Source organism: Paroedura picta, chromosome 1 (assembly GCF_049243985.1).
Source record: "Paroedura picta isolate Pp20150507F chromosome 1, Ppicta_v3.0, whole genome shotgun sequence".
NCBI lineage: Eukaryota > Metazoa > Chordata > Lepidosauria > Squamata > Gekkonidae > Paroedura > Paroedura picta.
In genome coordinates, this window is record NC_135369.1 from 28,685,996 (window position 1) to 28,708,165 (window position 22,170).

Consider the following 22,170-nt stretch of genomic DNA (forward strand, 5'->3'; position numbering starts at 1 on the left):
ATGTGAGAAACAAACAAAAAGGTAACCTGTCCTTTCAAGATTTGAAGGGGAAGTGGGTGGGGGACATCAAGAACCAGAATGTTGGCTTTAAAGCTGAAAAACTAGACCTTTTGCCTGGAAACTTGGTGGGGGCCAGTACAGGGGCTTCAGAGCAGCAGTTCTGTTATTTTCAGCGGACACAAGTGAGAAACGGATCTTCTGTATCCTGGACCCCTGACCTGTAACTCTCAGACCTTTTCAAAGACAGTTTTATGCAGACTGCATTGTTGTCTTCTAGCCTGGCTTTCATCAATGGCAACTAGACCCACATTTCCCAGGGATGGTTATGGCAAGATAAGCATAGCAGCATGACCTGCAAAATTTCAGATTGCAGGAAAAGGGCTGAAGTTATGTATCTCTCCCCCTCCCCCCGCACACACACACACACATTCTGCTTCATGAGATCTGTTCTTCTTTGAGGGCTTTTTAAAAAAACATGTTTTGGAGGACAGCCTGCCTTCCATTATTGCACGCTTGTGTTCTCGAAGGGTTTGCAATCAATATAATTAAAGGGACAGCAGACTAAAGGAAGTGAAGCGAATTAAAAGCAGCTCCACAAACAGCATTGAACAGAGAAGAATATTTAAACAGTTAGGAAGCCTGTTTCTTTCGGATTTCTTTTATAGTCTCTCCCCCCCCCCCCCAATAGTTCCCCTTTCTTCCTCCTCTAAATCAAAGGCTTGGAAACTATCAGAATGGCATTAGTTCCTGCAGAAGCCAGAGCTTTTGTTCCTCTCCTATTTATTTATTTACAGAATTTATGCCCTGCCTTTCTGACCTTACAAGAGCCACTGGCTGCTGACAATAAAACATGCATGATAAAATTACATTATGAAACCATTAGAATCAACACTTCTTCAAGATATAAATCTTTAAAACAAAAGTGTTTTTAAAAAGAGTTAAAAGACATTAAAATGTGGGTTAGGAAGAAAAGATCAGGGAGAGAATGCCAAACAAAACAAGGATGCTTCACCTGCTGGCATATTTTGCGTGAAAACAACCTCTTGCATCCTAACTCCATATTGGCCAATACAGTTCCGGTGGTAAGCCTTCTTCTAGTATTGAAATGCAGCTCTTCTTCCTTCCACTTTCCAAGGATCCGGATGTCTGGCATAAAAGGTCTTCAGGGAGTTGTCCGAAAGACAGTCAATGATGAACTGCAGGCCAATATCTGGGACCCTCAACACATGGACAAGATTGTGCCTTCGCTGCTTTATAATCTGCAGCACACAGAGGAAGCAGAAAGGTGAGATAGACGTGCCTCTGTCTTTGATGCTTTGATCCAGGAATTCCTACAGTCAGACGGATTGCAGTGGATGTCCCAGACCACTCGTTTCTAAATAGAGGTGCTACCAGAAATAAATCAGTTCAAGGCTCCTGAGAATCCAGGCTGACTTGGCCCATCAGGGACGCTGCCTGTAGGGTCTTTGATTCACAGCTCGAGCCCTGCTGCCTTCCAGTGAGGACAAAACAAAGGAGGAGTGGGATATACAGTATACCAACCAAAGCCAAGGCTCACCTGTGTAGCAGGCAGAATTCAAAAGTATAATCCAACGCACAGAATTACAATGGACAACGATGCAATATATTTAAATACAAGTAAGCAGGCATAGAACTGCACCATAATACAAAAGGAATATAGTAACTCTATTGTAAAAAAAAAAAATCCTACTTAAACTAGAGCATCCAAAAAGGGGAAGTCAACAAGTATCAGACCCATTTCTCAGTTCTGGAGTTAGTTTCCTCAAGCCTTGAAATTCATAGAATCGTAGAGCTGGAAAGGACCTATGGGATCATCCAACCCTCTGCACAATGCAAGAACTCACAACTACCTGCCCACCCACAGTGACCCCAATTTTATGCCCAAGTGATCCCCCCACTGAAAACCTCCAGAATTCAGCCTGACCTGGAGGAAATCCAGTGTCTCAGTGCTGATTAAATCATTTTTGTAGAATCGTTCCATTTTCATATGTTAGAGAACACCAGGGGTTCCTTTTTAATGTTTACTCTGACGTTCTCTGTATGCCTTGACATGTTTTTATATTTGGAAACATTTACAATTCCTTATCTGTAGACTTTGCCACCAATAATGTTGTGTTTTGCCTTATTTTTAAATTTCTTTTCTTTTTGGAGAGGTTGCAATTAATTTTTGTTTAATGGGTCACTTGGCCCCGTATGGAATGCCGTTGCTGCTACTTCTTCTCCTGTCTCCTTTAGCCGCTCTCCATCTCCTTTGCAAACAACCGAGAAGGAGAAAGAGAACCCGGCAGAATTGTCTGAGCGTTGCCTGCGAGAGCTTTTGGGCCGGGCGGCTTACGGCAACATCAAAAATGCCATCAAGCCCGTCATGATGTAAGTCCCTTGAAACAATGCTCTGCTGTCCTCCGAGATAACTGTTGGGAGGCTGCAGGGAAACCTTGGGTTTGAATGTTCTTTTTCTCCTCTCCTGAGGGCCACTGTCAGAGCCCTGCTGCTTTGCACAAGAAGTCTCTGGCAATGTGATGACAGCTAATCTTTAAAGGAGGGGACAGGTTTGGAGACGCCAGGCAGCTATATGGGACCTCCAGGCAGGTCACCTTCAAGGCTGAGAAACAGAGATCAAAAAGGTTCATGAAGCTCTTGAGTTGACTTTGAAATGCTTCTAGTTCGGATGGTCAATGACTTTGACCTTGGATTCTATTTATGGTTTTGTGTTCAGTGGAGGTTAGATTTTGTCAGGATTTTAATGTATATTATGCTGCTTCCCAGACAAGACATGCTGCCCATCATTGTTTAAATTGTACCTAATATTGTCTCGCCTCTGACAGCTTGTGCTGCTTTTCTGTTTCCTTTTCACATCTGGTCCTTGTGGGCCTGCCTGACTTGTCTGCCACCCTTCGCCCATGGGCTGTAGTGGAAGAGAAGAAGAAGGAAGATCTGGGTTTTTTTATACCCTGCTTTTCACTACCCAAAGGAGTCCCAAATCAGCTTACAAACACCTCTCCCCACAACAGACACTCTGTGAAGGTAGGTGGCTGAGGAGGGCCCTGCTAGTGCATCTTAATGGAGTGTAAGGCATTTGTAACCCTTTTGCTCTCATCTCTCCCCACAGCCACCTGGACAACCATTCGCTATGGGAGCCCAAGACCTTTGCTGTCCGCTGCTTCAAGATCATCATGTACTCGATCCAGGTGAGACAGGCAAGCAAGGGGACACTTCAGTGCTGCACCATAAGGGAATGTGGTCTGTATGGCAGAGTCAGTATCACCCAGCCAGCAAAGTTACAGGATCTTAAACAGAGAGGCAGGAAGTCTGCCTTTTAGGGCTCATGCTCTGATCCTGGGGAAGTTGCTTTAGAAGCCAAATGCAGCAGTGAATCTGTGGTTTCCTAATCATACCTGGCATTCTTGGAGGAAACTTCAGCATTCGATCCATATCAGTCTGGCTTCCGCCCTGGCCACGGGGTGGAGACGGTTTTGGTCGCTCTGCTGGATGACCTCCGTCGCCAGCTGGATAGAGGCGGGTCAGCCGTGTTGGTCCTTTTAGACCTATCGGCGGCCTTTGACATCGTGGACCACGAACTGTTGGTCCATCGCCTGGCTGGCACGGGGATACGGGGCACAGCCTTGTGCTGGATACGCTCCTTCCTCCAGAACCGGTCCCAGAGGGTTGCTGTGGGGGATGAGCTCTCGCGGCCCTATAGACTCCCTTGCGGGGTCCCTCAGGGTGCGGTCCTCTCCCCCACATTGTTTAACATCTTTATGCGCCCTCTGGCCCAGCTGGTACGGAGCTTTGGGCTGGGTTGCCATCAGTACGCGGATGACACCCAGCTCTATCTCCTAATGGACGGTCACCCGAACTCCCCCCCGGAACCATTTGCCAGATGTTTGGAAGCGGTGACAGAATGGTTCGAACAGAGTCGCCTGAAACTCAACCCCTCCAAGACGGAGGTCCTGTGGCTGGGGGGAAGGGGGTGGGAACAGGTAACGCGTTTACCCACCCTAGCAGGGGGGCAACTTACCATCGTGCCCCAAGCTAGGAATTTGGGTGTGACCATTGATGCCTCCCTGACTATGGAGGCTCAGGTCAAGAGAGTAGCGGGCCAGGCATTTTTCTACCTTCGCCAGGCCCGGCTACTAGCGCCCTACCTGTCCTCTGACCACTTGGCCACAGTGATCCATGCGACAGTCACCTCCAGAATAGATTTCTGTAACTCGCTCTACGCAGGCCTACCCTTGTCCCTGATCCGGAAACTACAGCTGGTACAAAATGCAGCTGCCAGGGTCCTCACTGGAACATCTTGGAGGGCCCACATCCAGCCGGTGCTGAGGCAGCTGCATTGGCTGCCAATTGATGCCCGGATCCGGTTCAAGGTTTTGGTTTTAACCTTCAAGGCCATACGCGGGTTGGGACCCACATACCTGAGGGACCGCCTACCGCTCTATGTCCCCCGCAGGGCCTTACGCTCTGCGGGTGAGAACCTGTTGGTCATTCCCGGCCCGAAGGAAGCGCGCCTAGCCTCGACCAGGGCCAGGGCTTTTTCAGTCCTGGCCCCTACCTGGTGGAATGAGCTCCCGGGTGATCTGCGGGCCCTGCGGGATTTGTCAACTTTCCGCAGGGCCTGTAAAACGGAGCTCTTCCACCAGGTCTATGGTTGAGGCTGGGGTCAGCAAATCAGGGACATCGCTCCCCCCCCTAGGAGTTGGAGTGTACGCTACTCCCCTATCCTTTCCTCTTCACCTCTTAATAATTGGGGGAGGGATGGGATTTTTAGCTGCCATGTTAGTTAGTAGATTGATATTTTAATGGGAATTTTAATGGGATTAGTTGTTGTGACCCGCCTCGAGCCTATCGGGAGAGGCGGGAAATAAATCTAATAATAATAATAATAATAATAATAATAATAATAATAATAATAATAATAATAATAATAATAATAATAATGACGCATCGGTAGGCATGGCAACAGCAAAAGAGAGAGGCCCCTACCTCAAGGAGTTTGCATGCTAAACATTGCTACTAGAGGGAAGTTAGACATGAGGGAATCATGCAATTGATTTGGTAATTGTCATTCTTAGTAGAAGGCAAGGGACTAAAGCATTGTGCCATAGACTTTATGGAAAGGGGGCATTTCAGTGCAGTGATGCGTAAGGTTCTGGAATTTGTCTGTTGGTCCTTAAAATCCTGTCCTTATTCCCATGAGCTCACGCTGGAGTGCATTGTTCACTTCTCCTCTATTTTGCCTGTACAACAGCCCTCCGAGGTAGGTTAAACTGAGAGAAAGTGGCATGGTTGACTGAGGAATTGAACTTGCATTTCCCAGGCCTCAGTCCAGCAGTCAAACCAGTGCCAGTTCTAAAGGGTGCTTGTAAATGGTTCATCATGTTCTTGGAAAGCCGTGACAAGTGGAGTGTCTCAGGGATCTGTCCTGGGCCCTGTGTTATCTAACATATTCATAAATGATTGGGTGCACTTCTTATCCCCTTCTTGCCTTCTGAATTTCACCTGCTCTCATGGGTGCTGACCTCTTCTCTGTGCTTTACTTTCAGCCTCAGTACTCCCACTTGGTGATCCAGCAGCTTTTGGGCCACCTGGACGCAAACAGCAAAAGCGCCGCCAGCGTGCGTGCCGGGATAGTGGAGGTCTTATCAGAGGCGGCTGTCATTGCAGCCTCTGGATCCGTTGGTAAGGAGCACAGTCCCAGACCTGGGCGGGGAGGGTGAGACATTGGAGCAGCCCAAGAGTAAGACAGATTCCAGAATCTGTGGCAGCTCAGCAGGGGATGCTCAGCCAGAGGCAGGCCTTCCGTTGTTGCCTCCCGGGTGTCTGCTGGCTCCCTCTGGGGCACTCTGACCCCTGCCAGCAGCCCTGCAGGAAACTTCCTAGGTAACTTAATGGGCCATTGTGCCCCATTCCTGGGGTCTTCGGGAGGACATCCATAGACAGCCTGGGATTTTTCAAATGCCAGCAACTGCTCACTGCCATAGAAAGACAAAGTAAGAAAAAACTCCCGCTAGTTGGCTGAACTTAATTCTCCTTATTTCTATTTGTATTTTGTTGTTCTTTTAAATGTTCACAACTCAAGATTCCCTTATAGGGAAATATTGATTGTTTCAGATAATATAAAGTGTGAGCCAAACAGTAGCCACCAAAACAGGTTCCGGATAATTATATGATTCTATTTCCCGTTTTCAATTTCTTTCTTCTTCAGTGGTATTATTTCAAATATATAAAGCTCCTCAAATTCTCTTTCGGTTTTCGAAGCCTGTGCGCTGTTAGAATACCTCCCAGAAAGTGTGAACCATGATATATGAAATAGTTGAAAGAATTAGAGGAACTTTATATTCAAAGTAATACCACTGAAGAAGATGCCAGGTCTCTTGAATTGCTGCCTACTGATAATTGCTCGGAGACCACTGAACGGGTAGCCAAGTTTTTATCTATAGTTATGACCCACAGGGTAAAGCAGTAAACGTCACTGGCTGCTGAAAGTGGGAAAGGGGTCAGCAGTTCCACCTCCAGGTCTTTTGACTGCCTCCTCCAAGACTGCTTTTCAGCTGAACAAACAAGTCAGCAGGAGATTCATGCATTTTCTATTTAGAACCCCATGAGGAATGTGAATAGGAGCCTGTCCACCAAGGGACCTCAGCTTCTGCATTGCAAGGGCCTGCTAGTCTAGGACTAGCATCAATGATTGAAGGATCACCGCTAGAAAAGTGTTCCTCTCCCTGCCTCCCCATCTGCCTATAACTTCAGGTGTTTCTGCAGGGGGGGAACAGAGGTGTGTGTGTGTGTATTGGATGGGGGGGGGGGGTTTAGGAAAGAGAAACCTGCACGTGATACAGACCCATCCTCCAGCATTCTGTGCCTCCCCCAGGACCGACAGTGCTGGAAGTGTTCAACACCCTCCTGCGGCAACTGCGCCTGAGCATCGATTACGCCCTGACAGGCAGCTACGATTGCGCCATCATTGGGGGCACTAAGATCATCAAAGAGCACGAAGAGCGCATGTTCCAGGAAGCTGTCATCAAGACCACAGGTATGCTGGGAGAGTGGGGGACCCGGTGGCTGTTGCTTCCCCCTCCAGCCGGTGGGTAGGGCCAAGGAATGGCATCTGCCCAGAGCTGTGGATGCTGTGCCCTTTCCACCTCCCTGTGTATGCATCGGCTTCTGCTGATTCCTTCCTCTCTGCAGCATTTTGTTGCTTCTGGCCCTGGAGGATGGGGACTGGATCAGCAAAGCTTCCTGTTTTTAACACTGGGATTGCTGCTGTTGGTTACACAGGAGAGTGTAGGAGGGTAGATGGGTGTGGAAACGAGTAAAAGAGTGCCCCCTGGAAGTGTTTACACATGCATTTGTTTGAGCCAGGGCTTGAGACTTGGGAATGCTTTTTTGCTTTTCTAAGAAAGCCGTGTTTCTTTAAATTAGGGGCCCCTTACGTGGTGCTGGAGTGTCCACCAATACCGTTCCCTGGTGTCTGCTAAGTGTTTTTGGAAATTGAGCATGGCCAGATGGGGCTTTTGTCCAGAGCGGCTTCTGATCGGCAGTGGGAGATTTGATTGTGCCGCCACTGCTGCACAGGGGTCTGGCGTGTGTGACTGAAGGTAAAGGGGGCAGCCATTTTGTGGCAGGCCCCACCTCCTGAGACGGCTGTCTTGTGTCTGCAGCCACCACACTGTGTCAGAATGGTGCCCACAGGCTCAGGAATTCCGTTGACTTCTGCTCTCAATGCTGACATTTAGTCTCGACACCAAAATCTGTTCTTGTGCAGAGCTATAACTGATGCAGGTAAACCTTTACAACTCCAGCGATAATCCTTTGGCTGAAAGATCAATATAGCCATATCTTAAAAAAAAAAAAAGGATGGTCTGAAAAGCCAGGCAAAGACATGCATAGAAATAAGCTTCTGTGTAAAAAATCTTTACTGTAATCGCTTTTAAAGGGCACCCAGCTCATATTAATTCTGCTTCCTCCAAGCTCGGGAGGAGGAAACCTTTCTGGCTTTGTACCCCTGCACTCGACAAAACAGAAATCTGAGTACGAGGGAGCTTTAGCGTCGCCCTATTGACTCACGCTGCCATCTTAGGCTTTGCTTGGTGTGTGTGTCTCACGGCTGCTGCAGCAAGGCTTCTGTTGCAGAAAGAAAGAGCAGGGTAGAAACATATGCCGTGAGTTTACACACAAACACCCACCCTTTAATTTTCGTAGTGAAGAATGAGAAGTTAGACCTTCAGTTCCACCAGTAAGCATGCGAAGAAGGGGATTATGGAAATGTTGTTAGTGATTAAAGAGGAAATTAATTTGCAGTGAGTGGTGATGAGAAGGTGCCCTGTAATTGCAGGCGGCTGAGCGTAGGAGTGTGTTCTCAGAGGGCGGCGTGGAGGAGGTAGGGACAGGGGAGCAAATCCTATTGCAAGGAACTCAGCAGAAATCGTAGTCAGTCTTTTAGACTGTGACCCCCGTTTTCCATGGGGGGAAAACTCACAGAAATCTGGAGTAACCTAATGGAGTAATGAAATCGTGTGCAGCCAGTTTGGTGTAGTGGTTAGGAGCGCGGCCTTCTAATCTGGCACGCCGGGTTCGATTCTGCACTCCGCCACATGCATCCAGCTGGGTGACCTTGGTCTCCCCACGACACTGATAAAGCTGTTCTGACCGAGCAGCGATATCAGGGCTCTCTCAGCCTCACCCACCTCACAGGGCGTATCTTGTGGAGAGAGGAAAGGGAAGGCAACTGTAAGAACAAAGTCTTCTTCTTCTACAAATGGAGACTAGGTCTGCATGAAAGGTTTGGGCTGATCCTGCATTGAGCAGGGAGTTGGATTAGGTGGCCCCTTGGACAGGGGAAGACAACTGTAAGCCACTTTGAGCCTCCTTTGGGTAGAGAAAAGCGGCATATAAGAACCAACTCTTCTTCTTCTTAACTAATCACAGAGTGATCACATTTATGCAGAGCAGCCCTTGAGTAGACCTCTGGGAGCAAGGGGTTGGGAGCTTGGTGTCATTTGTCAAGGTTTGTTCATTGGCCTTGTTTACATCCTCAAGATAGATGGAGTTGATTCAGCTGAGATACTGCTAGGATAGAGTAGCAAGATCTCAGTCTACATGAGAGGTCCTCCTGTCTCCCCCGCGGGCCTTTCCCAATCCAAAGGGATAACTGAGCACAGCTGTCATAGAGGAGATTTCACAACCCCAGGCAGAGGTGCCTATGAAGATCAGTGGGGAAAGTTGTGCATTCACAATGGATTGATTCGATATTTTTGGAATACAAATGCTGCTGGATTTGCCTGCAAGAGCCCTTTTGTGTCAAAGCAAAATTGAGCCGTGAAGCTACTTATGTGTCAAAGCTTTTATTGACAGATAAGGTTTTGTCAGTGTAGCAACTTGGTAGGAAAAACGGGACATGCTGTTTTTTTCCCAGTAAGCTATCCTCAAAAAGGAAATCTATCCAAGTTCCTAACCTGGCTGTTTAACAAAACAGTCTGATATTGATTTTCACTTTGCACTAAAGGCAAGCTCAAGATTTTTGTTGACTGTTCCATAATTCCTACTGTTTAAGTTGGACTAGAATCAAGTCTTCCCAATCTTCTGGTTTGCATCTGTGTCTTCCTCCTTCATAGCAATTGCTAGAATTAGTTCAGGGGTAGGGGAATGAGCCTGGCTTTTTGCCTATGTAGCACACCAAGGGAAAAAGGAGAAAATACTTAACCCACCCAACAGTTGGAATAAAGATGGTCATGTGGGATGGGTGGGTGCTGCATGGAATCAACAAACCAAGAAAGGTTAAAGAAACATGAATGCCTATGCATAGAAAAATCAAAAAAATATCACATATACAAAAAATATATACAAAAATATATGTATTTCTTTATAATGAAAGTTAAAACCCTATGAGGGCTCAATGAGCAGTTTTTAATGTTCATTGTAAATAAATAAATGTAGTTTAATATTTAATATTTTGTGATTTTTCCACACCTTGCACTTATACTATCAGGACACATTCCAATTTCTTTAACCTTTTTTGGTTTGTTGATTCCACGCAGCACAACCCCACCCCACCCCACCCCACCGGCCTCCTCACATGATAATTACAAGAATAAAAGGCTCATTCAAAACAGTCAGCGAACATTCATAGCAGCGTTAAAATCAATCCATTTTGAAAAAGAGCCCTTCACACCGAAATACACTTGAAATTATTTGGCTAGCCTCCAAAAGGCCTGGAGGGACTGAACAGAATAATGCAGCATCTTTCTGGCACATGTTTCTGCAGGACTGGTGGCCATTGATCTCCCAGTGCAGATGGAAGTGTCTGAGAGGGGACCCCTGCCCAGTAGGGGACAGCACAGATAGTGTGTAACGAGGTCCCAGATTGGCCCTGCAATTAGAAGGAAGGAAGTTGGTGTATCTCTTATATCAGGCCACCTTTTGCAAGGGAGATGGGGAAGAGCTCTAAAAGCTATGGAGTAATTATGTGGAATTCCATCCAGATAAGCTGAGCTTTTGGGCCCTGCCTGAGCCGAATCCCTGCACTTCAAACCAGCTGAACCAGCAGTGTCTGAATTGGGATTCAGCCACAATTCAGTCAGTCTAAAGAAAGGGTCTGGAGGGGAAGAGAACGTACCTAGCAGCTGCTGTGTTATGATCAGCTGCTAGCTGGGCCCTTTAAATGCTGCCTCTTCCCCCAGCGCCTGAGAAAGGGGGGGGGGGTGAGGTGGGGGAAGCATGTGTCAAGCAGCTGATATATCATCAGATTTAAATGCCTCCCTCCCCAGCCTTCTCTGCCTGGGAAGAGGGAGGGGATGCAGACCAGGTTTTGCCTGAATCAATTCCATTCGGAATCCGAAACTGTCCAAATTTTTTTCCAATTTTTTTTCCTAGCTTATTGTAGCTTATAGCATGAAGACAGTCACAAGACTTTACAGCAATTCAGCCTGACTTTCGTTCTTTTACAGAAGGTGGGGACATAGAAAGGGAAAAGGGAAATGGGCATGCAGGCTGCTAGAGCAGGATTTTGAGCTGCCTCCATCTACAAGGAAGGATAGACTTGGTATATATTTATTAATTGATAAATGTAAATATGACACTTTGGGGGGAACATGTATACTTCCTTCAGTAGCAGGGAAAGATCTGACAGTGCAAGGCTTTGCAGAGTTGGAATGGTTGACGTCTGTTGATGTTAATGCATTTAGACTGGACTAAATGTGTTTAGGATTGTGTGGGTAAGCATCTTGATTGGATGAGCATTTGGTTTTGTTGCCTTTGGGGCCTGTTCTGCAGACTGTGAAGCAAGCTTTGGCCCCTGCTGCAGTAGAGGGTTGTGCTAATTCTTTTTCTACACTATGCACATTGGGAAGCAAGGGGAAGAAACTTTGAAATTCACAGATACATGGAGTCGGATGGAGCGGCACACACATTCTCTCTTTCCTAGCCTTTGGGATTGGACAGACTGCCTTTTCATTTACTTGTTAAATTGCTTTCTCTGTTCCCTGGCTCCCCAGCATGCCATGATCATGCTCAGATTGTTTTCACACATTCTGAATATAAATAATGCACTTTCGATGAACTGTGCAGCTGGCTTTGTGAAATGCGAAAATCTCCTTGCACATGGTCACTAAAGTGCATTGAAAATGCATAATTCAGTGGGTGTGAAATGGCCAGCGTCTTCACCAGGCTGTTGCACAGTGGGGAGGCAGGAAGGCTTCTTTTGTTAAATTACACAATATTGTGTTCCCACCCACCCCCCAAAATATGGGCAGTTCCCCAAGGGTGCAGAAATTCTGACCTGTTTGTAGGTGGCCACAATCTGCCGATCAGAAGCCTACTGGCAGACATTGGATTGTGGAATTCAGCATTGGGAGGAGTGCGATCCGGATTGTTGGTTGGTACAAAGCTGTGTTGGAGATAACAAGCTTGGATCCCAAACTGCTGGTTTTAGCATTCACTGTCCACACCCCCAAATCCCTTGTACAGTGGACTTGTATCATATGGCAGGCTTCTCTTCCCTGTCCCAGTAGGCCAGCCTTTTTCACCTTTTTACCATTGAGAAACCCCTGAAACATTATTCAGGCTTCGAGAAACACTAGAAGTGAGGTCAGCAGACCACACCTTCCTGCCACGCCCCTGGAAGTCACATGTCACCGGAAGTGGCATCACCAAGACACTCCCACCAGATGTGACATCATGCTCCATTGACGCCTGCCCCCCAACGCCAGAAATGACCTGGCATGCTACTCTGCAGGGTCAGGGCAGGCGTTTCTTACTCCCATCGCCCCCTGCCAGTTAAGGAGTCTCGGCCAGCAAGGATTTGTATGCCCAGGGCCCCACCCCTTTCTACCTCCTCCAAACCCATCATTGGCCTTTGGGGGAAAGGTCAACATAACCATACAAGGTCATATCACCCAATAGATTTGTTAAAATAAATAAATAATTAACACACCCAATCTATTAAACCCTTCTGGGACGATCAAGAAACCACAAGGTTTCACAAAGCCTCTGTTGAGTATGCTATAGCAGGAGTGCTAATAGCTGGTCTTCCTTTGATGCAGCATCAGTGGCTTGGGAGCCAAGGATGCAGAAGGCTCCTTTGGTACCAGCAAGTAAACTTCTGAGTCCAGTCCTTTGCTGTATGCTACCCACAGGGCTCTTGTGGCACAGAGTGGTAAGGCAGCAGACATGCAGTCTGAAAGCTCTGCCCATGAGGCTGGGAGTTCAATCCCAGCAGCCGGCTCAAGGTTGACTCAGCCTTCCATCCTTCCAAGGTTGGTAAAATGAGTACCCAGCTTGCTGGGGGGTAAACGGTAATGACTGGGGAAGGCACTGGCAAACCACCCCGTATTGAGTCTGCCATGAAAACGCTAGAGGGCGTCACCCCAAAGATCAGACATGACTCGGTGCTTGCACAGGGGATACCTTTATCTTTACCTTTACCTTACCCACAGAGCTGGGTGTGTGGTGTAGTATCTGCCTCTAAATTTCTGAATGCTCTCCATTCCTTCTGGATGGTACTTGCGTAACATTTTCCCTCCAGTTGTCCTTCTTTTGGAAGTGCATGCAGTCATTCCATACTGGCGAGAGGCGTGATCTCTAAACACGGTCAGAGAGAGACTTGCACTAGCAGTAAAAGTGGGTTTGGAGGGCTAAACCCAACCAAACAGGGCTCAGGTTGGGGAGGAACCTGGAGATTACACTCCCAAGTATGTAGAAGCATTGGTGACGGAAAGATGCTTTGTGGCATTCAGCACTCATGTCCTGGGGCTGAGCGGCAACTTGCATCGAGGCACAAAAGAGGAATTTGCCATAAACCAAGGCCGGCCCATTCTCTCGATTTACGACTGCATGCCCCAAGCAGCCAGCAGGGGTCAGGGCAGTCCCAGGCAACAGTAAGTGAAACTGCTGCATGAAGCAGATGGAAATTCTTTTTCCGGGTAGTCTTAAGGCAGTGATGGGGGGAAATTCTATTGGATGACTATCTTGTGAGGGGAGAAACCTTTGATTATCAAGGGGAGGAGCCTCTTCCAGCCCTCTCAGACTTCTGCAGGGTTACCTCCAGGCTCCTGCATGTACAATACTAAGTGATGTGTTGCACATACAAACAGATCATCGTAGACCAGAATTTTCCTATTAATCCCAACAGTTTTTCAATGGATTCAGCTGATATAGTCTCCGTTTCAGCATTAGAAGCTAGCTCACCGGGTCATGTGTCCTGATTTCTTTACTTTTGCTGTCTGGGAACTGAATGTGTGAACAGATTCAATTGACAAAGCACTGTTGTGTGTTGATGGTGTTGATATTTAAAAGCCCTGTGCTTGGGGGTGAGGCGGAAATCCAATCTGTGATCCAGCAGAGCGGCACACATGATTTTTTCATTGCAAAATTTCCTAGGAGTTTGTATGATCCTGAAGTGCCTGCCTCTTCTGCCAGAGGGCAGAGATTTAGTCTATCTGATGCACATATTTTTATGTGTCTCAGCCTTGGGTTCATTAAAGCAGGGGTAGTCAACCTGTGGTCCTCCAGATGTCCATGGACTACAATTCCCATGAGCCCCTGCCAGCAAAGGCAGGGGCTCATGGGAATTGTAGTCCATGGACATCTGGAGGACCACAGGTTTGACTACCCCTGCATTAAAGGATTCTTATCTCCTCCCATTTGCTGCATTTTAATTGGCTGTATGACAGTTCTGTGGGAAGAAGGCAGTTTCCCTCCAGTGAAGGGGGATCCCCCTTTTTAGTTGTAAGCAGTGCCAAGATTTGCAGTGCTGCCTGACTCCTTAGGAGTTGCTGATCATAGTAGGACGATTGATAGTAATGATGATTACTAAACTCGGTGGAGATGCTGTCTGCTGATGTCAGCCTGTGCCTCCTGCTTGGGAAGAGTGTCCCCTCCCCTCTTCCATGCTGTCTCTGCTAGACTGTCTTGCATGCTCTCTTCCTGCTCTGTCTTTCCTCAGGTTCCTTTGCCAGCACCCTGCCCACCTATCAGAGGTCGGAGGTCATGCTCTTTATCATGAGCAAAGTTCCACTTCCTTCTCTGCATCACCCCCTAGACACTGGCAGAGCTGGGTGAGGACAAAAACGTTTTCTTCGTCTTTTTCCCCCCTCTCCCCTCCAACCCTCATCTTTTACCTATTTATCCTACTGTTTGGGTTTGGTTTTTTTGTTTGTTTTTGGCCCTTTCTGATTGCTTATTGAAAGGAGGAAATGTTGCTGTTGAATTCTAACATTCTCATACTTCACAATGCAAAAGCGGGGTGCAGAAATAGTCTCCGAACATTCCCAGGCACTATGAGTAGGTACTTCTGGATCTGTGTTCCTTTGGCAGTTCGCAGGCTATCCCTCTGTTCCAGCGGTTCCATTGCAGTCTTGGAAGTGGGTGGAGCTGCGTGTGTGCATTTGCTTCTGATTTTAAGCAGCATCCCACACATCTCCGCACAGACCCCCCTTTGCTTGCTTGCCCAGTGCTAGTCATGCCTTCAAGGTGAATGGGGAAGCCCATTTTCTTGGCATTCCTATGCTCAGGAGGCATCACTGCACTGGTGTCGCTGTGTCAAAGTGAAGAAGAAAATCCTTGCAGGTCAGTCCCATGGAAACCAATGGGATCCAATTCAAATTGATCAAAATTGACATGTGGGGTGTACTCTTGTCTGGATTGCAAGACTGCAGACTGTAGGTAGGGAGAAAGTTAGACAGATCTTCATTGCCCTGACGTATTTGTAAGAAAAACCTTTTGATTCAGAGCTCTGGAACTCATGAGTAACTTTGGACTACATTAAAGAGTACCTGGGAAAAGGTTCACGATGAGCTGCTTAGCATCTCTCGGGGCTTTACCACTTCATATGTTTCCTCCATTCAAATAACATGTTTTCCTCTATACGGAAAAGGTCTAGCTCTGCCTTCTGTCAATTTTGCTAATTTTCCATAGGCATGGATAACTTCTTTTCTGTGCTGGAGGGGCATTCTGTGGTCCCACCTAGGCTGACTGTCCCAGTGAGAACTAGGCTCCCAGATGCAACACTCCCTGCTTACGGAGAAGAAGACTGTGACAACCACAGTCAAGTGTGTAGAAATGAGAATGCACACCGCTGTTCAAAAGGAGTTCTACCAACACCAGGCTGAGGATGTCAGAGAGGAAGGGGAGAAGTCAGGAGTCATGAAGGAGTGCAGTGTGTGTGGGACTGGGAAGCATCCGAGGTTGGGGTGGCCCAATTTAGGCGATGGAGTTGGAGGAAGCTGGCTGAGCACAGAAGGGCAAGTTGATCTAGTCCAAAGAGATGGATGGAGACTCAAGGAGCTATATATGTGCCAGTAAGGGGGAGGGTGATATGAAGCAGGGTTGTTCTTTCCTGCACCTGTTCAAGGCCTACAATATCCCTTTTCACGTGGGGTGGTCAGAATTGTACACAATACTCCGAGCATGGTCTTGCCGTAGATTTCATAAGGACACTATGATAGCAGCAATTGTATTCTCTATTCCTGTCCCAATTATGACCAGGATGGAGTTTGGGTTTTTCACAGCTACCGTACCCTGGGTCATCATTTTCACCTTGCTGTCCACTTCCACTCTAAAGCCCCTTTCCCTGTCTGCTGCTGCCAGCTTCAGTCCCATCCATGTATAAGCAGAATTGGGATCATTTGCCCCAATATGAAAGCTTGTGCAAGTTCTTGCTGTTAAAAAATGTTATGCATTTCCAAACCAAGATGTTGTACTGTGCTATACTAAGAAAGTTCCAGTGTAAACCACCCTGAGCCATGAGGGAGGGTGGTATATAATATAAATATAATAAAGTAAAAATAAATTAAATACATCACTTGACACTTGCTCCCATGGAATCTCATTTGCCATTCTAACACCTGTTCCCCCAGTTTTGCAGAAATCCTTTGGGAGCTCTGCCTAACACATTTTTTGTGTGAACTGCCCTAAATAAATTGGTGTCATTTGCAAACTTCGGCTACTTTGCTGCTCACCCTTAACTGCAGGTCATTTACAAACAGGTTGAAAACCACTGATCCCGGTACAGATCCTTGGGGGACCACACTGCCCATTGTGAGGACTGGCCATTTATTCCTACCCATGGCTTCCTGCTATTTTAGCCAATTTCTGGTTTGTAAGAGGGGTATACTTTGTAGGGGGACACCAGAGAGCATTGCAAAGCTTTCTTTACACAGTTGCAGGGTAGCATCTCTACCATTCCGCCATTTCCCTAGAGGTTTTCGCATAATAACCTGTCCCAGACTCAAATGATTGACAGTCCTGCCCCATCTTGATAGAGCTTCCTTCTGCATAAGTATGAATTGGGCTGTTTATTCAAGGCACTCTTTTTACCAGTGTTATGTGTTCTGGGTGCTTCCAGGAATTGCTAGGAATAGCAGTGTTGGCTGAACCATCTTACTACAGAAGGGAGCCTGGAGGCACAGAGAGCAAACTGCAGTTTATGAGATGAAAAAGAGTCAGAACAAAGTTAGAGACCAGCGGCACCTTTAAGAATGTCAGAGCTGCACGCTTCCTCCCTCCTGTCCTTGAATACAGAGCCACCGTGTATTAGACCTGGCCTTTCTGCCCAGTCGGGGCAACTGGAGTCTTCCTGGCTTAAATCTGGTCTTCAACCAACTAGGCTTTGTTCCTTTCCCAAGAGCCAGGATTCTAAACTGGATTTAGAATGCAGAAATGAGTTCCACTTTGTTGCCATATTTGGAAGTTGCAAAGCACTGGAAATAGATTTCCTGAACCAGGAAGGATAGAATATTTGTGAAGAAGAGGAGGAGGGAGAGAATGCAGACGCTTGACACTCTGGGACTCTTGTATCAGGTCCAAACTGTCAGCAGTTTCTGATGTCTGAGTGTGGCCTCAACAGTTTCCCCAGACAAGATAGGTCAGGCTCCGTGAGTTTCCCTAAGTAGAGCAACAGAAAACATGTAGGAACTCTCTTTCTTTCCCTCTGCTCCCTGCCCTGGTCCACTCACTTTGCTTTACCAGCACAGCTAACTTGGATCTGCCCTGCCTGCCCCTTTGCTTTGAGAGATGTCTGCGTCAAAGAGCCTTGCCTTGGCAAAGAATCGGTGTCTGTGCTTGTTTGTGATTGTGGCCTTGCAGGCACGCTGTTGCCTGCAGCAGAGGGGCCTGCGCTTGTTCTCCCTCTGGGCTTGATGTGCGTCGTTTTGCATCTCCAGACTTCTTTTCTGCTTGGCTTTAATTTGGGGCTTTGCCTCCCTAGGGAGAACAGGAATCGCCTGACACAGATAATGCTGCTGAAATCGCTTCTGCAGGTGAGTGCTGGCAGCACCGGCGCTGCTTTCAAATTTGCAAGTGATGACAGACTCACAGGCCGTTAATTTCCCTGCATCTCTCCTATCACCACTTCCATCTTACTGAGCATCCTTTATAGACTCCTCACAGGCCTCCCGTTTAGTCCTCTAATGAGGAGAGCAGATATGCTGCAGAGAGGAGCCAAGCAGCAAAGATCTACTGGCTTTAGCACTGCGGTCTTGACAAGAGTCCCCAAGTCTGTCCGTTTTAGGGACATTCAGATCTTTTACACTGCTACCCTATTGGGTGACCCACCAGGCTGCCAATCAGACAGATCTCTTTTCCTGTGTTTTGGAGTGAACCAGCCTATCCAGACATCCTCTTCCTGATAAAGATCAGAGTGAGACTTCCACTGTGCCTGCAAGATCTCGTTCCCGAAGCTTGCTAAGGCTAAGCACTGATACCAGACCATAGTGAGGCATGCCCAAATGGAGGCATGCAGATGACGCCAGAACAGATGCCAGTGCACAACAAGCTGAGACCCTCTTTGCTGCAGAAACGTGCTTGCAAGCTATTGCAATGCAAGGAAGCTAGCTTCACCAGACCATGCAGGGGAAAGAACAAAGCTAGACCACCGTTCTCTTGCCTAGGAGCAAACTTGCTTCTGAATAAACACATACGGGGTTGCTAAATTGGGAGGGGGCACAGGCAGCCCTTCACCTCCCGGTGCCCAGCCCTTGCCTGCCTGCAGTGCCCCTCGTGGATGGTGTTTGTGTTGCAACCGAGCCCCACAGCCTGGGCTAACAGGGATGGTCATTGGGAACCCACAGGTGTCCACCGGCTTCCAGTGCAGCAATATGCTGACTGCTCTCCCGAGCTCCTTCTTGGACAGGCTCCTGTCGGCCACACTGATGGAGGATGCGGAGATCCGCCTCTTCGTCCTCCAGATCCTCATCAGCTTCATTGACCGCCATGGGAATAAACACAAATTCCAGACTATCAGGTAGGCTGGCATCGGCTTCGTTTTTTGGAATTCAGGTGGAGACTGGGGGGGGGGGGGGGGAAGGTGCCATTCCATAGAACCGGGGCAGACAAATGGCCCACTATTTAGGCATGGCTCATTTAACTGCTGAAAATTAGCCTTTAGTTTCCCATGGCTGCATCTGTGCTTCTCTGGGCAGGTGGGGAGAGGAGGACTTTATATGAATTTATAACCCAGAAAGAAGTTTCCTATGTGATTGTTCTGCCCCCCTCAGCTTAAATCATACAATAATAAATCTTGCTTTCTGGTGCATTCCTTAGCGTTGCTAAATCCATTATCCTGTCTTTGTGACTGGCAGCCTTGTTTTCCTTGCTTTATATTAACACTGCAAGGATTTCGCTAAGTGTCCGAAATGAACCACTAAAGGAGAAAAGATCTTCTCCTATCCTACTTGCTAAGAGCCTCTTGTGGTGCAGGGTGGTAAGGCAGCAGGCATGCAGTCTGAAAGCTCTGTCCATGAGGCTGGGAGTTCAAGGTTGACTCAGCCTTCCATCCTTCGGAGGTCGGTAAAATGGGTACCCAGCTAGCTTGCTGGGGGGTAAACGGTAATGACTGGGGAAGGCACTGACAAACCACCCCGTATTGAGTCTGCCATGAAAACGCTGGAGGGCGTCACCCCAAGGGTCAGACATGACCCGGTGCTTGCACAGGGGATACCTTTACCCTTACCTTTTATCCTACTTGCTATTTACACCCAGACTTCCCCTCCTCCCCTTCCCCCCCCCCCCATTCTCCTGCACAGCACCATCAGTGACATCTCCATCCTGAAGCTGAAAGTGGACAAGTGTTCACGCCAGGATACTGTCTTCATGAAAAAGGTAGGCAGGTGTTTGGGCGTACGAGGCATCTGCAGGTGGAAGAGGAGGGCTGGCTTGCAGAGGCTGAGCACAGGACTTGGTTGCTTGTTCTTCGGGGGTTGCCTTATGCCCTGGATTCAGCTCCAGAATTCTTCCAGCAAGAAAGAAGAATTTGGAGAAGAAGACATTTTGAAAACTTCTGGGTTTAGTCAAGAAAAAAGTGTGTTCTTTTGAGATTTATAAATCTATGGCATTGAATTACCATAGTCCCTTTCCCTCAAAGAAAAAAAGTGGTATTTATTTTTTTGCCTTTCCACAGAACAGCATTCCTGTGCATCATAAAAATGATGTAAAAATAAAACACTTAAATCTGGGACCGTAAGTGCCAGAAAAGGGTGCAGATCTGTTCTTGTGATATAAAACAAAACAAATGTAGCAAAATAACATTAAAGATTATTTTTTTAAATGGTTTCACTATTTTAGTTTCATGATTGTCAGAAATCTGGAAGAACTCTAGATTTTGACATTAAATTCCACTCCGGTAAATATTTCTGGTAATACAGAACCTCAGATTCTAACAAGAAGTCAATATCAACTTAATAATCAGCACATGGTAGGAAGTCTTGTGAGCCATAGGAGGAAAATCGGCTATCATTGAATCAACAGTCTTTGGTTCAAGAGGCCAAGAGACTTGCAGGTTTCATAAGCAGTAAAATAATTTTCAGCATCAAAGAAATCCTCTTGATCTCTCCTCCTTAATATAGGGGAAGAAGAGTTGGTTCTTATATGATGCTTTTCTCTACCCAAAGGATACTCAAAGGGGCTTACATTCACTTTCCCTTTCCTCTCCCCACAACAGACACCCTGTGAGGGAGGTGAGGCTGAGAGAGCCCTGATATCACTGCTCGGTCAGAACAGCTTTATCAGTGCTGTGGCAAGCCCCAGGTTCATCTTCGTGGCTTCTGTGCAGTCACACATGGGTTCTGCGGAATCGCAGGCCTGCCACGGAGAGGAACTCGCAAGCTTTTATACATATAAAATTCTAGAAGCTCCCAAGAGTGCTCACCCCTCCCCTACAGAGGGTGACTTTCCCGCCCAAAGTCACATGATGTGGGAGGGGTTAGCACTCTCCCCTCAGTTCTTTTTCTGCCGCCTCTGAGAGAGGACTGTTCAGCAAGCTGAAGAGAAATTTTTACCTCAGATTCAGAAGGAAGGCGAATGACTCAGAATTCCGATATTATGGGCCACTGTTTTAAATATTTGCGGCCTTGTTTAAATAAGTAATTAAAATAAATAAATATTTTTAAAAAAGAGAGAGAGAGAGAATAAAGTGGAGTGAAATAGCCCCAAATGAAAAGCTGAGTCCTTCGCCTCTGTTCTGACAGGGGACAGTGCCTCAGCCTTGCTGCCAAACCACCCCGGAAGTCGAGGGGAGGAAGAGCAGTTTGTCTGGAAGTTCTCTGAGAGACGGCCTCGGCGCCTCAGACCTGCGAGGAGAGAGAGCGCCGGCGGCTGATTTATGGCCAACAGCCACCTCAGGTGTGCCCAGTGCCAGTCCCAGTGGTGCCTAATCGAAGGAGGAGTCTGCCCTGTCTAGGGCTGCAGCTACCCCACTGGTGAAGGAGAGAGAGCCAGTGCGGATGATTTATGGCCAGCAGCCACTGTCGGTGTGCTCAGGGCCAGTCCCAGTGGTGCCTAATCGAAGGAGGAGTCTGCCCTGTCTAGGGCTGCAGCTACCCCACTGGTGAAGGAGAGAGAGCCAGTGCGGATGATTTATGGCCAGCAGCCACTGTCGGTGTGCTCAGGGCCAGTCCCAGTGGTGCCTAATCGAAGGAGGAGTCTGCCCTGTCTAGGGCCACATCTTGCCCACTGGAGAAGGAGAGCCCCAGCGGCGGATTTATGGCCAGCAGCCACTGTCGGTGTGCTCAGGGCCAGTCCCAGTGGTGCCTAATCGAAGGAGGAATCTGCCCTGTCTAGGGCCACATCTTGCCCACTGGAGAAGGAGAGCCCCAGCGGCGGATTTATGGCCAGCAGCCACTGTCGGTGTGCTCAGGGCCAGTCCCAGTGGTGCCTAATCGAAGGAGGAATCTGCCCTGTCTAGGGCCACATCTAGCCCACTGATGAAGGAGAGAGAGCCCCAGTGGCTAATTTATGGCCAGCAGCCACTGCAGGTGAGCTCAGTGCCAGTTCCGGTGGTGCCTAATCGAAGGAGGAATCTGCCCTCTCTAGGGCCTCTCGTAGCCCACCGATGAAGGAGACAGAAGAAGTTCGGCATCGGCCTGTTTATCGTTCGCATTTAGAGGTGATTTGTCTCCTTGATGCCAGCAGGCACCATTTCCTTGATGTGAAGATCTGCTGCTGCTGGCTGATTCCCAAGGGCTGCCTGGCACTGAGAGTCCTTGATCACGTAAGTCATGACTCCATGTGATGATAAATGTCATAATTTGGTGCCAAGGGGTGCTGTGTTGACACACAACTCACCAATTTGTCAGCTCTCTGACAATGAGACCCTGAGCATGCTTGCCTCCATAGTATTGCCACCAAGCGCTGCTGCCAAGCATCAGCACCAATCAT

At 47.7% G+C, this 22,170-nt stretch overlaps 1 protein-coding gene across 8 annotated transcripts in view; it reads left to right on the forward strand.

Moving 5' to 3' along the window:
• Nucleotides 1–22,170, forward strand: part of EFR3B (EFR3 homolog B) — a 143,109-nt gene that overhangs the window by 104,453 nt on the left and 16,486 nt on the right. For all 8 annotated transcript variants that reach the window (XM_077331295.1, XM_077331277.1, XM_077331276.1 and 5 more), the window contains exons 6-14: nucleotides 1,136–1,285; nucleotides 2,257–2,391; nucleotides 3,131–3,209; nucleotides 5,568–5,703; nucleotides 6,896–7,057; nucleotides 14,465–14,576; nucleotides 17,726–17,777; nucleotides 18,588–18,760; nucleotides 19,542–19,617. In XM_077331295.1, the coding sequence (XP_077187410.1) occupies nucleotides 1,136–1,285; nucleotides 2,257–2,391; nucleotides 3,131–3,209; nucleotides 5,568–5,703; nucleotides 6,896–7,057; nucleotides 14,465–14,576; nucleotides 17,726–17,777; nucleotides 18,588–18,760; nucleotides 19,542–19,617 (1,075 nt within the window). The remainder of the gene's footprint in view (nucleotides 1–1,135; nucleotides 1,286–2,256; nucleotides 2,392–3,130; nucleotides 3,210–5,567; nucleotides 5,704–6,895; nucleotides 7,058–14,464; nucleotides 14,577–17,725; nucleotides 17,778–18,587; nucleotides 18,761–19,541; nucleotides 19,618–22,170) is intronic.